Source organism: Fringilla coelebs (assembly GCF_963513975.1).
Source record: "Fringilla coelebs genome assembly, chromosome: 2".
NCBI classification, from domain to species: domain Eukaryota; kingdom Metazoa; phylum Chordata; class Aves; order Passeriformes; family Fringillidae; genus Fringilla; species Fringilla coelebs.
Window position 1 is genome coordinate 54,208,191 of NC_140029.1, and position 17,075 is coordinate 54,225,265.

A 17,075-nucleotide genomic window follows, 5' to 3' on the forward strand; every position below is an offset into this window, starting at 1 on the left:
AGATAACTACTAATGTAGAACTTATCATGACATAACAGCAATATTTTTCCACAATTAGTTTAGGTTTGGAAACAAGCTATACAGATTTTTTTTTTTTTTTTTTATTCTCTGGAAAATGGAGACATATAGGTCATGTACATATACCTTTGCAATTTTTTTGTGAAGCGTGGTTTCCTTCCTTTCTGGCACTGTGATTCTCATGTTTTTATTTAAATTAGTATTGTTGCACAAAATAAAAGGAGACGGAAGTTTTGTGCTTGTCAGTCTGCCTAATGAAAAGCTAGAGTTTACAAAACAGGTACAAATTACCCTTGAAATGTTAGTAAATGTTGGGCTCAAAAGCCAGCAGTCCTTAGCTATTTGTATTAATTAGCATGGTCTTGTGTACTAGGTAGAAAGTGCACAAATAAATCCATCAGTTTTGAACACTGGGATCAAAGGTAATGGCATCCCACAAATTCTGTGAAATGAGACACTTGCTAGCATGCACATTAGAAAAATATATTCACCAATCACAAAACTGTTTTATTTCAAAGTAGGTTTCCAGCTTCCTGCTTTCTCCAGTTTTGTAGACAGAAAATGAAGAAGTCACAGGCCAAGGTTGTATAAAGTTCTGTAGTTTTCTGAATGTGACTTAGTGACTATCTTTACAACAGAAGCTGAGTAAAAGTAGGTGACTATCAGTTGATATAACTTCAGAGACTTCTGCAAAGTTATTCTTTTAAGCAGCTGAAAGAAGTTCAGCAGTGTGATTTTATTTTACTAACATTTATCTCAAGCAGCACAAAGTAGGTTATACAATATCAGAAAATAATGTGGACTATCAAACATTTTCTGCTTGTTCTAAGGGGAACATGGCATTGGCAGCATTACCTGAAACTATCCAAATGATAGTCAGAGTTCTTGTTTTCCCTATAACTTTTAATGCGTCAAGAGCATGCCATATGTAATTTGTGGAAAAAACTGAAAATTGGATGGAGTCTAATAATAATCATAATTCTTGTCAGGTCTCATTTGACTTCTGCTTGAGGCCAGCAGAAAATACATCCTAACTGTTTTTTCTCACAGTAAGATACCATTGAGAGTATCTGCTGTTTTGATAGTAAAGTAATACCACTGTCACATAACTGATTTCCATGCAAGAAGTCATTTTTTTCTTGTTTCATTTTTCATCCTGTTTGCTAATGAGGTTTTAGCTCTCTTTCTAGCTAAGCTGCTGCTTCTATTTTTTAAATAAAAACCTCTGTGTGGAAGCACCTTCATAAACTTATTCTTGATTTTGTGTTTTATTTGGGATTATAATTTCATGTAGCAGAGACTTGCCCCAACAGTTAACAAGGCACAGAAATGAAGAACTCCTTATCAAAGTAACACACAAAACCCCAGAAAACCTTCAGCCACCGAAAATACTATCATGCTCTGTGGATTTATTTTTTCAAGCTTTGACATAATAAGATAGTTCAAGGCAGATATACATGTGTGTTATATGTACTGGAAGAGAAGTTTGCAGTCATTATTTATAATATGCATTGTTCCCTGGAGAACCCTCAGTGAAAAGCTGGGGATTTCTTTTTTATTTTAATTTTCTGTATGTTTGCATATGCAAAATGAGAACTCCAAAGCTTTGGGAGTTTAAATTAAGAAAACAAACAAATAAACATACAAACCAAAACAAAAAGCAAAAACAAAGGGAAAAACCAAAAGCAAAACCAAAAACAAAACCAAAAACACAAAAACACGAAAACAAAAACGAAAAACCAACCTAACAATAAAACCTAAAATAGGTTCAGAAAACTGTTGTTAGGAAAGTGGTTCTCAAGGACATCCTGTCCCAAGTAAGAAAACATATGTTTTTATGGTGGAAATGCATTACTGTCTAGTTCTTTTTCTATTAGAGATGCAGATATGTTAACAGAGGTGTTTTAATTAGCTTATAGTGTGTGGAATCAATTGAGATAATAATATTAGTTTCAAAATTAAAATATTCTAGGAATTACATCTCTCCCAGGATGCACTAGCTTAACCATATTATCCTTGACAATCATGTCCACTCTCAGTTTTTCCAATGTGGATCCATTTATCTAATGTGACAGCTCTAGCACTCCTTGTGTTAATAGATGTACAGCTGCTTTCTAGAATCATAGCATGCAAACATTCCTGTCCTCAAAGAGCAGTGCTGCTGCTGTTTCTGCTTTCTGTGCTTGTAGGAGAGGACATGACTGCTGACTCAGAATTAATTGTAACCCAGTGAGTTGACAGTGACAGATACCCATACATGCCACTACTAGTTCGGGAAGCAATGTTCTAATTTACTATTCTAGAACAACACCCCTAAATTGAGAGCCTCCTTCCTTTACCTCCTCCTGTCCCCATACTAATACAAAATATCCTTAGAGTCTATAAGAATTCTGCTTTTTCTGCATTTTTTTAAATCCTTGTTTTATTGAGGATCCATATAATCTTAATTGAATTTCCTCAAACTCACATAAATAAAAGCAAAGATTTCCATCATGATGTCACTATGAACACCGGTTAGTTTCGAGTGTGATCATTTACAGGCCTTCAGATTTTCTTTCCCCCACCCCACCTTCCCACTTCCCTCCCACCCCCCATTTTTTTCAGTTTAGGACAGTCACTACCTTTAAAGCCCTTTGGTACAAACTTCCTAGTGGACACTAGTCATTTTTTGTTAAATCTGAGGATTTTGAAGTATGTTTTTCTTCCTCTTACATGCATTATTAAAATGAAAGCATTCAAATCACAGATTAATTCTAATATAGAGCAAGGGCTGCCTCACCCCAGACAAAAGATTGCTACCTTCACACAAGATCCATGGCCTGCTTGATTTCCAAGGTTATATGTGATACTAAAGAATGCTAATGGAACAGAATACTGAAGGGGTTTTTATCACACCTGTCTTTTTGCTGAAGATCACTGTAAAGTTTCCTGCTTCCTGGCACTGCAGAACTCTGCATATCTCCTGTAGTTACTGACAGCAATGGAACGTTAAACACACAGTACTTCTGTAGCACAGTAATTTTAGGCTTCAACAGTAAGGTGCAGTGTCAGTCATGATTGTTGACATCCTACTACATATATCAGTTTACTCGATATAATTAATAAGGCTTAGTTGATGGAACACCTCTGTAACTCATTAAATACTATGAATATAATTTATGTTAACATTACGCATGTAAATGCAAATATAGTAGTTAATTTTCTTTTATATTAAAATAATAGGGTTACTTTTATAAGCAGCCTCCAGATAATGTACAGTCCTGAGACAGGAAATATTCTCAATTGTTCCTTCTAACATTTAAAAATGTGATTTATAGGTTAAAGTAGGTCCCTGAAGCTCTATTATCTCATTCACATTATGGTAGCTGGATGAGTTTTACAGAATGTAAATCAGGGTAAATATATTATTATAATTTAACTTGTTAAATCTCAGCAACAGCTGTTTCTACATTTAGTACTTCATATACATTATTGATCAACACATGCTTTTACTAATGTAAAACTTCTCAGAGTGCAGAGAAGTTACTGTGGTCATTGTAATTGGTACAGTGCTTCTGAAATGCTTCTTCAATTAAGTGAACTTGTAATGTGCATTATCTGTCATGCTAGGAGTACTTCATCACCAAAATAAAATTAAATAAATAAATTGAAGAACCTTGAAGTCTTCAAATTACTAAAGATCACGTAAAATACAATTCTATTACAATTAAATTGTTTATATATGTCAGTCTAGTATCTTTTTGTCAGTGAGATCTATTACTTCAGGGTCTTTAATCTTAAATACTTTTCTGAAACATAGATAAAATTTTAAATTTAAATATTGAATATCTAAAATCAGGTGGCTATGTAGTTGTGAACATAGTGCAAGATCTAGATAGTTTAATTTGGGGCATTTAAATTTGAAATCTCTGAACTTCATGTCTCTCTAATGTCAAGGGTTATAACAACAGAGTTGTCAAAGGAATTAATCTGTGTTACATCTTCTAATACATGCCCTAAGTTTACCTTGTCATCTATAGTCAATGATTGAGTACAGTTATTCCAAAAAGGCATGGTACTGTTATTTTGCAATTATATATCTTTTAGGATAGCATGAGTGTTCATCAGAGCTGCCTTTCCTCCTCCATTGATTTTTAATTTTTAATAGGTATATAAAAATATGTTTCATTTTTAATGAATCCTTTCTCAGGATTTTTTCCCACAGAGTTTCTGGTAAAAATATGTAATAAATATGTCAAGCTAACATGGTTTACTATCGTCTAGCCATTTGGGTGAATAACATTTCTGAAAAATGAGCTTAGTTTTCTACTGGCAACACACATCGCTGTTTTCTTTTATGCTGCATTGTACAGAAGTTTCCATCTTTTCTCTCCATCTTCCTTTCCTGTATGTATCTGAGATATTAATTTTCATAATCGTAGGCTTGGAACTGATTTTCTGTGTCTCAGACAATTAATTCAGGAGGATGGCAGCTAATATTCAAAATGTTCAAAAGTTTTTAGTGTTTTACCAGACTCCAAAGTTGAACAAGGTGATGCTCTGATTTAGACTACATTAAATTTAGCACTTAGCTTTCCTATTATGTCAAATTTACCTTGAAGTCAAGGTGATTTTAGGTAAATAGCAATGCTTATTAAGAAAGGCTTAGAATGCTTATTATCTGCCTTTTAGGTGAATATTAGGAAAGCAAAACTTATAGCATATGATAGTGCTGTGTCTAGTGTCTTTATGGTTTGTCAGTCTTTTGAATGTCCAATTAAAAACCAAATCACACCAAAAAAAAAAGAAAAAAACCCAACCCCTCAAAAAACCTAACAAAACAGTGGAAGATTTATGAAATACAGACTATAGTTTCATGAAATAAAATGAAGGAACATCACCACATAAATACAGGAAGAATGTGATACTGCCTTAAATGTTAATGGAAACCACAAGATTTGACTGCAGATTTTTCTTCATTCACTGTCTCTGAAAAACTGACACAACTCTCCAGCCAGACAGGCTCTTTGTTTTCCATGTTTAAATGTGCTTGGGACCATCATGCTGTCAATTCCTACCTAGTCATGCATCAGACTGTAATTAATAATGTTTTTCACCTTTATGAAAAGGCCAGTTCTGTGAAGCTTTAGTAGCAAGACAGATATAATAGGTAATTATATTTATGTTTCCTTTTAATACATTGCAGTGTAATTTGCAGATTTCTATGAAATTTTAGTACTGAGAAATTGTGCAGAAGAAATCAAATTATTGTCTGGTATAGCAACAATTTACATTCTGAAATCAATACCAACATTGTTACCTTAAGGGGGAAAAGAAGTATATAGTGAGGGACTCCAGCTATTTATATGGATAGCATGGTATGAAGAAGTAGCATGAAGAGGCTGTATCAATTGCTTTTTCTTTTTTTTTCATTCTTAGTTTAACTTGAAAGATTGGCCAAAACCCTATCTATCTCCATTATCTTGGTTCTGTGGCTAAGATATCAAGATGAGCATGGAGAATGGATTATCCCCTGCAAGCAGGATCCTTGAATAAGGACTGCCATGGGGACTGCATGAGGAAGTTTAATTTAGAAGCAGCCAAGAAAAAATAACTCTATTTCTCTTAGCAAATTGCAGGGATCTACTGCACAATTTGTACATAACACAGACTTGAGCCAAGTTTATCAGGGAAAAGTAAGAGTGGCTTTTACTAAGCAAGTAGATTGATTTTTTCTCAGATTTACATTTTTTTACAAAGTTCAGTGAAACATAAAAGAAGAAGGTGTGTATCAGTGAGTTGAGTTATACAAAGCCCTGTTTGAGGTGTTTTGTGAGATACACTACAACAGTCCTTGATTGATCTTTCCAAACTGGAAGAGAATGTGGATCGTATATTTTAGGGGCCTTTCACTAAGTCAGTCAGAACTGCAAAATATAACAAATCATTGTTTATTTATAAAATAAAGTGATACAGCAACCATATGTTAATTCAAAGACCTTGCCAGTTCTTTTTGTGGAGCAAATACAAACATAGATATGTTTTGTTGAAACTGTTACTAATCTGTTTTTGTGACTTGGACTTCATTTGCAGGCTTGATCTCATTTAAAAAAAAAAAAAAAAAATCAGTGTTGTAGTACATGAAATAGGAATCTTTGTTTTGATCCTGGAAGGAACAAGCTTTATGAAACAGACATCTTCCACAAAGATGTTTGGAATTAAGCATAGATTTTTCTCATCTCTTTACAACATCTTAAACTTGTGCACAAACAGTATCATCTCCATAATCATCATTTAATCGTTTAATCATCCCATGGGCTTTTAAGAGTATTTGTCTACTGTTTACACTTGATTTTATTTTAATATGCTTCTCCTCTGACTTTTTATTCATGAGTGAAGTTTCAGTAAATTGTCAGGTACAGATTCTTCTGTTTATTTTCCATAATAAAGGTAAATTGTTTGTTCAAGTTTCACTTTTAAGCCTTCATATCAACAATCTTTCCATAAGGAAATTATTCCCAGAATGTTTTCTTTGAAGTTGTTTATCCTTCATAATATTTCTTTGTCATCTTAACACAAAGTATTCCATAGTAGTTCAGAAAATAAAGGGAAATAGTTTTTGTTGATGCAAAACCACCATATCTGAAATAAAATATTTCAATTAAAAAAAAAGTCACGCTTGAATATATATTCTGATATGCAGACCTACGTCCCATTCCGTAAAGTTTAATTTGACTTGCTGTGAACTGGATGTTTTAGTGGCTTCTTCTTGTTTGGAAAATCAAGGAGAGAAATCATGGCTTTTTAATTCACAACTGTATTGAGTGAAGAAGTTTAAAGTACCTAATTTGTAAATTCAAAATGCAACTCGGCTGGTTAAAATTCAGCAGGTTCTATTTCCAGCTACCCAGCGTAGAAATGTTTTTCTAATTACAGCTTGGTTTATAACAATGGATAGGATCTGTAGCCAAATTTTTCCCTGTGAGACATTCAGCAATGGAACAATAGTATAATTATTTCTGGGATCCCTGATTAGCAAAAACAATACAAGAGTTGTACAAAGCTTGAAAGTTTGGTTCTTGGAGTAAAAAAGAAGCTAAATCTCCCCTTAATACTGATTTCTGTAACTTGCTGTATGATTCAAGTACATAATTGGAAATAAAATGCATTTTAGAAGCTAGTGAACAATGGAAAGAATGGAACAATTTTGAAATCTAGTGCTTACACTTCCTACATTAAAGTTCTGTTTCCACACAGCTCATAACTCACCTGCCACAGGACATTTCAAACACTTGATATCACATGGCATGATTTTTCCTGTACTTCAGGCTTTTAGCACTCAGGTCAACAAAATACCTTACATTATTTGCAGCCCACTTTCTACCCGTGTATGAGTGTGTCTGGGAAAACAGGGCAGCAGCGAAAAAGCTTAGTCTAGTAAGTAATGCCTTAAGCCCACTAGTATTGGAGTATCTTTTCTAGAAATCCGTGCTGAGGTACAATTTCTTCCCATTCTTTCGGTTATGTAAGGACTTCAATATTGTAAATATAATGCTCTATGCAAATTTTCCAAAGCCATAGATTTGTATGGGATGAAATTAGTAATTGTAGTATTGGAATACCTTTTATACTGCTAAGATTGTCGAAAATAAAGTACTTCAGTACAAAATTATGTTTCCAGCTCTGGGAAAAAACAAAATTGCATCAAATAATTCCATATTGTCTTTTATTTTCAGTTAGAGTTGATAGAATCACAGAATCACAGAATGGCTGAGGTTGGATAGTGTCTCTGGAGGGTGTCTATCAACCCCCTGATCAAGCAGGGATAATAACAGCTGCTTGTCCAGAGCTGTGTCCAGATGGCTTTTGAATATCCCCAAGGAGGGAGGCTACACAGTGTATCTACACCACTTGTGACAGTCCTCAGTCACCATCCCAGTAAAAAAACCAGAACCTCCAGTGTTTCAGTTTGTGCCCATGATTACCTGCTCTGTCATTGGGCACCATTGAATTCTTCATGTTGAGAAGGAATGAGAAAAATAGAAAGGGAGAGTACGTGGAAAGAAAAATGACAAGCTGCAACACAAATATATTTGTGTTTTCAGTACCTCCAAATAAAGTATATTAACAAAGAAAAATGCATTAAGCTATGTCAAACACAGGTTCTACTTTTTTGTACTTGATCAGTAAGACTAGAATGTCCCCATCCTCTGCCATCCATTCCTCCTCTCTACACCAGAGTTTGTGTTGCTATTTTTATTGGCATTTTCAAGTACCACAGCTATTACATATATTCCTTAATTTCACAAATTGCAGTTGTTAGAACATACTAGGTGCCTATTTGACTTTGTTGTAGCAGGAAAAAAGGAGCCAGACCAGTTTCATGTGTCCTTGATTTGATATAATTTGGTTGTTACTATGTTAAAAAAGTGTTGGCTGGCAGACCACCTAGTCTAAAAACAGGAAAAAAAAGTGTTGCTACTGCGCTTGAACTGTCCTATTTTCAGCACAGGAGTTTGCTATCTATTATCACCATCTGAGATGGTGTTTCTCTAGTGGGTATAAAGTCATGCTTCACCTAGTTGAGCTTCATGGAATCTGCTGCAATAGGTGATTAAAGGAGAATGATTCCTGATTGTTTTCCTGAATTTTAAACTCAGCCCAGGTTCAAAAACCCCACTGAGTGTAATTGTTCTGAATTATATATTGAACTTGCTTTGACACAGGTAAAATTATATTGCTTTGACTGGATTCACCTTTCAATTTTGTGTTTCACATAACAATGAGGTGATATTTCCTGATTAAAGATAAAGACTGATTTTTTTTCAGGACCTGAAGAAGACCCCTATTCCTCCCCGCCAAATGCTTGTTCATGATTGAATATGTCGCAGATTTTAGATTTGAATTTTGGCCAAATGTTGGGACCTGAACCATAACCTTACCTCGTGTTTATATAATCCCACATACATTGTAGTGTAATTAAAATTGTAATTACTTGTTATCATTAGTCCCAGTGTTGTAACAACTATAAACCTCATTACTCAAAACAACTTGAATCTGTCTTTAGGTAAAAAGAATTCAAACTCGGATTCTGTTGCATGAGTGAGTTGATAAACACGAGCATAGTCTAAGCATATTGTATTTTCTTCTAAAAGAAGAATCCCTTTCTCCACTGTTGTGGTGACAAGAAATTCAGGGAACAATCAGTGAGGGGCTCAGTGCTGGATCTGGACCATGCATCACATCCTGTGATGCGTCCTGCCCATTCCAGTGGAGAGTCTGTGTACCTTGCCCAAGCCATCTGTGCATGGTGTGTTGGTGTGGATTCACTGCAAACTCCAGGCTGCACCAGCCAGGAGTCGGAGCCAAGTCTGGGTGGGGTTATCTGGCAGGCAGTGGGGCAATGCTGATATCTGGGGAGGACCCATGAGTGTGGCCTGCCTTGGGACAAGGTGTGAGTGCTGCATGTGGGCAGTGAGCCCGTGGTGAGACCAGCTGCTGAGCTGGGGACCTGTGGGCTCAGTAAGGGGCACTGGGATATGGGCAAGGGGTCTGGGCAGGCAGAGGGTCTGTGATGGTGCTAGGCGCTTGTGAACCTGGAGAGTGAGGGGTGTGTGCTGCACTTGTGACTTTCTGCCTCTTGCAGCCCAAGAGGAGGAGGGGATGTGTCCCTGTGTGACTGTGCCTGTCCTGAACGTAGGGGCTGCTGGGGCCAGAGCCTTATCTGAGGCTGTGTAGCCACAGCTGTGGCCAAATCAGTGTCCATGTGTGTGTCTGCATTACACACTCAGTCTCAGTACTGCAGCAGCTTTCCTAGCCTAGAGATCCCAGGCTGGGCTCCAACAGCCAGGCAGGAGGGTTCTGGACCAGGCAGTGGTGGTGGTGGCCACATATCACATTACTTGACACTTTTAAGCTCTCAGTATATTGAGGAAAGTCTTTCTTTTCAATGACTGATATGGCCAAGCTTAAACATTTGCTTTGAGTCTTTTTGCAGAGGGCTTGTTCCCCTCATTGTTTCGATACCGCAATTTAATCTAAAGTTTCTTTATGGACTGCATGATGTCCATCCATCATCCCTGGAACTGGGTCACTGTTTACATGACCCTTAGATTTTTATAACCCTTTGTAATGATTTGTGGATTCCATAGTGTGTGGCTCCTATGGGTGAGAATGGAAACTTCAGAGAAAATTTATTAGAGAAGCCAGCTCTTGACAACAGCTCATGACTGTTGAGTCATGGGGTGCAGAAAGGCCCCTCCCCATCCTTTCTAAACTTCTCAGAGAGGAATTTAGCTGTTGCTGGATCCAGTCTTAAGCCCAGATTTGTCCCACAGGATTAATGATGGCAAATCAGATACATTTATATAAAGATGAATTAATTTATTATTTAGATGACAAATGATTAGACAAAAGATCTTAATCAGATTTATTTACTACAGAATGTAAAAGCTAAAACTACTAGCAGTGTATAGTATAGGTATAGTGCACTCCATGAAAGCCATTACATAAAGCTAGCAAAAAGGAAACCATTATTAAGTAAAGCTTGATATAACTCACCACACCAAACCTCATGGGTAGATCTCTTTCACTCAGCCTCAAGGAGTATCCTTGAAGGGGTTTCCCCACTTCAAGGGAGAAAACTTCATAGACTCCAAGAAGGAATACGTGAGAGGAGCCCAACTGTGTGAAAGTGGACTGGATTTCTCCAGTGTATAGTGATTGACTGCCAGTCATATGTCTCCCGGTCTCCTTAGCAGCTTATCTGTCAAATCTTTGCCTCACTATCAGGATCTTCATTTGGAGTTGGTGAGACAGACTGCTTTTAGCATAATTCAATGCCAAACGCAGCACATGACAGCACCTCTCAGCCCACCGCTGATAGCCTGCAAAATAGGCCATTATTTGAGTTGACCACATTCCAAAGCAGATCACCCTGCTACAGTGGCTCAGAAAGGCAAGACAATATACTTTTCTCTCATCATTTAAAATATGGATTTCAAAACTAATAGCAAAGAAGTGGCCAGTATAAATGTTAGGGTTGGGTCATTTTACTGGCTAACTGATCCCTGTCACTGTCAGTATAGAGTGAGAGCAGATTTTGGCTAGTTTGAGGAATTTTTGTTACCCAAGATCAGTACTTTTGCTATATAACTCATGAAATAGGACAGTTTTTTATTATGTATTTTTCTGTTTATTTAGGTAGTTAATTAGTTATGGAAGTTTTATTATTTTGAAGATCCTAAAATTTAATTTGTCATCTCCTCCCCTAGTTTAAGGCATAATTTTCTCAGTCATTCATGTCTTCTTATAGTGTCTTTTAGGTTTAAAACAAATGAAAGCAATCTCCTTTCCTCAGATCATAGTGTTGCCTGGGGAGGAGGTCGGGGCAGGGCGATGCACCCCCACAGTTTGCCACTTGCTGGCTTAGATAGTGACATAAATTCTTTGTTTGGAAAAACAGATCTCCAATTTTATCTTTCTGAAAGTAGCTTCAGAAAGAGAAGATTTTAAGTTATTCAGTTAGCTACATTATTGTGCTCATATTGAAGGGGAAGAATGGGATAGCAATTAAAAATTGTTCAGGGTGGTAGTTTACAAAAAAGTTGTAAGAAAAACTGACAAAGTGTGAGCCGAAGTTTTTCTTAGTGACATATATAGAGTTAGGTTCTCTGTTGATGTAATGAATACATCCAATGACTCAGAGGATCTATTTGGTTTTCTACAGCTGGATTCTAATCCTAAAGCTAGAAAAGGAACTTAAAAGCAAAATACTAATTATAAAATCACAGCCAAGAGCAAATAGTATAACATTTATTTCGATACTGAATAACACAGTAATCTAAAGTTGACTTAATCAACTATATCCACCCCAGGGAGATGAATAAAAAGAAACCTGTTAGATTTTATTGATCATCATATAAAATGATAGCAATTACCATTAACAAATAGTCTTTAATAAGCAAACAGACAGTTAGTACTATTAACTTGGGGTTTTTCTCATAAAGAAAAATGAAAAAAGGAGGGGGAAAAAAGGGAAAGGTGGGGCCTGATGCTGTTTCAGGATGGACACAGGACACCTGATGCTAACTACTTTAAAAAGTGTCAACTAGGGGAAGATGCCTTTTGTAGTATTTTCCAAATGTTTCCTTCTCTTCTGGCTCTGTAGAAATCTTGAATCATTAGCTTAGATATATCCCGTAAATTTCAGATAACTAATATTGATAAGAAATAACCATTACATGAAACAGTTACTATGTTTAAGAAAAACTGTGTGAATCTCTACTTTATCCTAAATTAATCTAGCAAACCAGACCACTGAAGCTGCTGAAATTTTTTGGGTGGGAAGATGTGCTTAACTTAATTTAATCACTCTCTTGAGGTACTCTTAAACTAGTTGCTTCTGATCCTTCAAAGATGCAGTATTTTGATCCACGAAGACCTGTAATATTCCTTTCATGAATCCAACAGTCATGTTTGCTAAACAATTTGCAGCAGTGTTATCAGCTCTGATGCTCTTGGGGAATCACTGTATCATTCTGTGGCCACAATTCAAAAGTCAGATTATTTCTCCAGATGAGAGAGGTTCAAAATCAATAACAGTTAACTAATCCAAGTGTACGCTGAAGGTTTTGGTTTTTTTTTCCTTTTGAAATGGCTATAGGTTTATTTTTTTAAGAAGTTCAGTAAAATGTGTAATTCTGCCTCTCAGTCCTTGTGGTTTTTTTTGTACAAACTCTGTGCTGTTTTATTTTTATTTCTCTTACCAAATTGATAATTGTTTATTCTATCATTGTATTTTGGGATTCTTTGCTGAACACTGTGAATTCACACATATATTATCAATCCTAATTATCCATTTTAGGTACATGACTGCTATCAGTTAAATATAGACAGCTATTTATCCATGCTACTATTCCTGAAAGATGACAACCATTTTTATGGGTTTGTTTAGCTTGGTGGATATCTTTTTTTTTCCAGTTTGAACAATGATGATGCAGTTTTTAACCTCAGAAATATATACTTATTAAATTTTTGGATGTCATTTGCTTTTCATAACAGTTTCTAATGGTTTTTGCTTCTCAAAGAGAGGTTTTTTAATAGATAATGTTTTAAAAATTATGAGAAATATACCTAATTTTCCACTGATCAATTTCTTAGAAGAAGTTTACTTCATGGATGAGCACATAGAGACCTTTGAAATTTGGCTCTCCCATCTGCCAATTTCCCATTTCCCAAAAAGCAAGCCAGAAAAAGAGAAAAGAAAAAAAAAAAAAAAGACAAACCAAACCACAAACAAACAGCAAGGAAACATGATAATAGCAATTGCTTCATAAGCATTGCCAGGGATCTATTTGTATGTCAAAAGTTAAAAAAAAAAAAAAAAAAGTCAAGAGAACTGAAAAGAAGAGCACTAATCAGTGTGTCCTGTGCTCTTCTTTGTAGTCCCAGCGCCGTGTTACATTTCACCTCCCCGATGGCTCCCAGGAAAGCTGCAGTGACAGTGGTCTGGGAGACCACGAGCCAGTGGGTGGTGGAACCCTGATCTCACACCCTCTCCCTCTGGTTCAGCCGCAGGACGAATTCTACGACCAGGCTTCACCGGACAAGAGGACTGAAGCTGATGGCAATTCGGACCCCAACTCGGGTGAGTCACCACCACAGCTCTGCTTCTCTGAGTTGCTTTGCTAACTTGGTACTTTCATCCCTTTGAGCTTTGCAGGGGTAGAGGTGTTTTTAAGCACATGCATGAATATCTGTTCATATTAGCTCATAAGTATTGTTTGGAAATAATGTCATTTGCCAGAAGTGCCTCATGTTGTAATTTGACTGTGGAAAGTATATCCAGTAGAATAAATGGCTTTGTACCAATTGCACAGTAAGTAATAACAGCAGGGGAGAAGGGTATCCTACAAGGTAGAAAGTTTTTCCTGATGTTTGCAGTGCTGTAGCTATCTAGCTTTAGACTTTGTTTGAGGAAAGCCATTCTAAATACCAATTTAAGTTCAAGGACATGGAGGTTAGACTGCCTTTTAGACTAACAAAGAAATCAGTAAATCAGTGAAGCACTGAAAAATTGAAAGAACCCAAATTTCTTAACAGCCTTACAATTCCCGCTTCTAACATTAAGAATCACAGGATTTCTTTGTTAACTTGGAATGGCATGATGTATTGGAACTGAAAACAGATACAGGTTTTCATACAAATATTAAGGATGAACTATTTGATTTGGGAACTTCTGCCTTTCTCTTCTGTCCTCCTCTATACATTTACATTTTTGCTGTGTTTTTGTGAGAGCAATAAAAACTGAAGCAAGATCTTAACCAATAGGATGACCAGTATTTTGACATTGCAATGTGAAATGTGGAGACTTAGACATTCTGAAAACAGGGAGGGGGAAGTAGCACTGCTCTTAAGTTTCTTGGGTTTTGTCTAGAATGTGAGACAAAGGTTAAAAATCTGTGCTCTTGGAAGGTAATTGAACCTGAGTCCTCTTGCATCCCAGGAGTATAGAAATAAGAAATAGTTTCTCTCTTTGGCATTTCTCCCTTTTGTATAGATGATTAAGTTGTCACTGGGCCTGTACAAACCAGGAGAGAAGGTGGCCTTGGGATCTGATGAACAATATTAAGGTCCATCTCCTCATTTGGGCAGAGCTGGATCTGAATGATGACATTTACGTCATGGCAGATGGCAACATGAACTGTGGAATACTGACTGTGGAAATGTTTTTCTCATATGTATATAGGAAGACCAAGAGGTTGTGTTGGATGAAACTCTACAAAGAAACCATATGAAATGTTTTACTGAGAGTTGCATTCTGGTTTCTTTTCCTCTATTTTCCTTTTACTTTTTTGGGGTTTTTTCTCCTCCTCCCCTGGATATGACACCTGCATTTTCCTCTCTTTACCAAAACAGAAATGTTTTTGGAACTATGATGTTAAACCCTTAATCTGTACAAATACAAAGAATGATAAAAGAATAGCAACTATGAATGGATTGACTCTGGAGCAAGAATGTATGTCTGCTTAAGCAAGCAAGGAGCTTAAGTGGAATTATCCAGTTAATGCTCTGACCACGTATGAGACTTGTGAAAGATTTAACAACATCAGAGAGGAGTTTTTAAGGCAGCATTGCATGTTGGCACTGTCGCATTGGCTTCACAGACTCTGAATTGTACATCCCTTCAAAAGGCAGCATAGAAGTCCTCCAGGAGAGTTAGGAAAAAATGGCTTAGTAAACTTCATAGCAAGTTATTAAAAGTGCAGTTTTGGAAATTTTGTGTTAAACACATTGTGCAAATACAGTATATTAATCATGATCATCTATTCATGCCTAATATAGACACTAATAGAAGATTAGTCAGAATGAGTAAGTGTTCTTAAAAGCTATATGAAAAGTTTTAATATGCTTGTGGTTACACCTAATTTAGCCATAGGGATGCTAAATTTGTGTCAAATTTATGAAAATCTAGCCATCAAGCTATACTAACAATTAGTGAAGTATTGAAGTGTAGTTTTTTTGGTTTTTACCAGATATTGAAACAGTATACTCTGTATCTCATCAAATATCACAAACTAATAAAGTAATTGTATGGTCAGTACTGTGACAGAAATTTTCCTAGAAAAATCTAGGCCAGGATGGAAGTCATGTTTTTCATTAGATGGCTTTAACTTCTATATTGTATTCAGTATCAAGCTATTACCTAAGCACTGTATTAAAAGTTATTTTGCTACTGTAGGCACAAGTTTTAATGGGATGTGAAATAAGGTTTAAAGCAGTTTATGGTTACCGAAGATCCTGCAGCAATTTTCAGAAGAGAAAAATGTTGTCTGGTATTGGCCAGAGTTACTTTGCGGGTATTTACATGTGTTCATGGTTAAAATATGTAGTATCATTTGAACATTGTATTCCTTGACATTCCTAAGCTGAATTTCTAGTTCTATTGCAGTGAAAGGTTCCCTAGTTGTATTTAACTGTAGAGGTAGTTTTGTTTCAGTGGCTGTTTAAGGGATTGCTGGTTATGAAAATACTTGGGACATGCTAAGGTGAAAGATACAACTATAAAGTAAGGAATATAGCCTAGTAGACAGTTGTAGTATTATCATGTACATGTGCTGCTAGCAGTTTTGGATGATAAATGTTGCATAACAATATTTCTATTCTAAATGCTTCAACCGAAGTGAAAGAACAGTGATTTTGGGAATGTTTGAAAATGACCTCTACATCAAAAATACAGATTTGTTTGACTGTATTTTTATGAAAGTTCATTCTAAGTAAAACTTTGCTTCAGGTCTTGAGAATGTGATGTTAATCTTGGTAGCAAAGTCCTTGCCTCACGCTGAGAGCAATTTTGATTAATGACTTTAATGCTCAGTGAATTGTGTGGGTTATTACTGTACACTGCAAAGTTACGTGAATAAAAATACAGCCATTGTTTCTCAAAATAATGTTGCTATTTTAATTATATTTGAAGAGTGACCAAAGCTCAGGTCTTCAAAACCTGAAATAGGGGGGAGGGCGGGAAATGTGGTCAAAGTCTTGCTAACTTTTTACACAAATGTATGAGAAACCTTACTGCCATGTTTACTTGCAGTCATTAGCTTCTACAGAGACACAAGAACTACAATTACATGATTTAATGAAATAAACACACACAGTGAGAGTACATTCATCTAGCTAATCTGAAAACAGAAATCTCTCACACTGGGTGAAACTGAAATGAAGAGAGAAGCCAAATATTAGCATTGTCAGCCACACACTGTCACTGTAGCTATAAGAGAAAGGCAACAAGATAGAAATATGAAGTCTTTCATAATGAGATGTAAACCCAAATTTGGTTTGCATCACTGAAACCTGTCTTCTTTATTTAGGTCTTTTATTTTGAGGGTTGTATTCATTTTGCTAAGATATTTCCCTATTGTAAATTGATCAGTATTATTGATGGTCAGAGGAGTTTGATGTTAACCTGTCAATTGCAAATCCTTATAGTTCATCTTTGTCTCATTAGCAGCTTGATATACCTAATTCCTATAAAAAGGAATATATTCCAAAGATCTATCCTCTGATACAAGTTC

At 36.0% G+C, this 17,075-nt stretch overlaps 1 protein-coding gene across 2 annotated transcripts in view; it reads left to right on the top strand.

Annotated features, from left to right (window-relative positions):
* PCDH9 (protocadherin 9) overlaps window positions 1-17,075 on the top strand; it is a gene marked incomplete at both ends in the record, with an annotated part of 666,663 nt that overhangs the window by 420,481 nt on the left and 229,107 nt on the right. The window contains one exon of one of the 2 annotated variants that reach the window (XM_084201081.1): window positions 13,444-13,645. In XM_084201081.1, the coding sequence (XP_084057207.1) occupies window positions 13,444-13,645 (202 nt within the window). The remainder of the gene's footprint in view (window positions 1-13,443; window positions 13,646-17,075) is intronic. The other variant, XM_084201082.1, reaches the window with a different exon arrangement.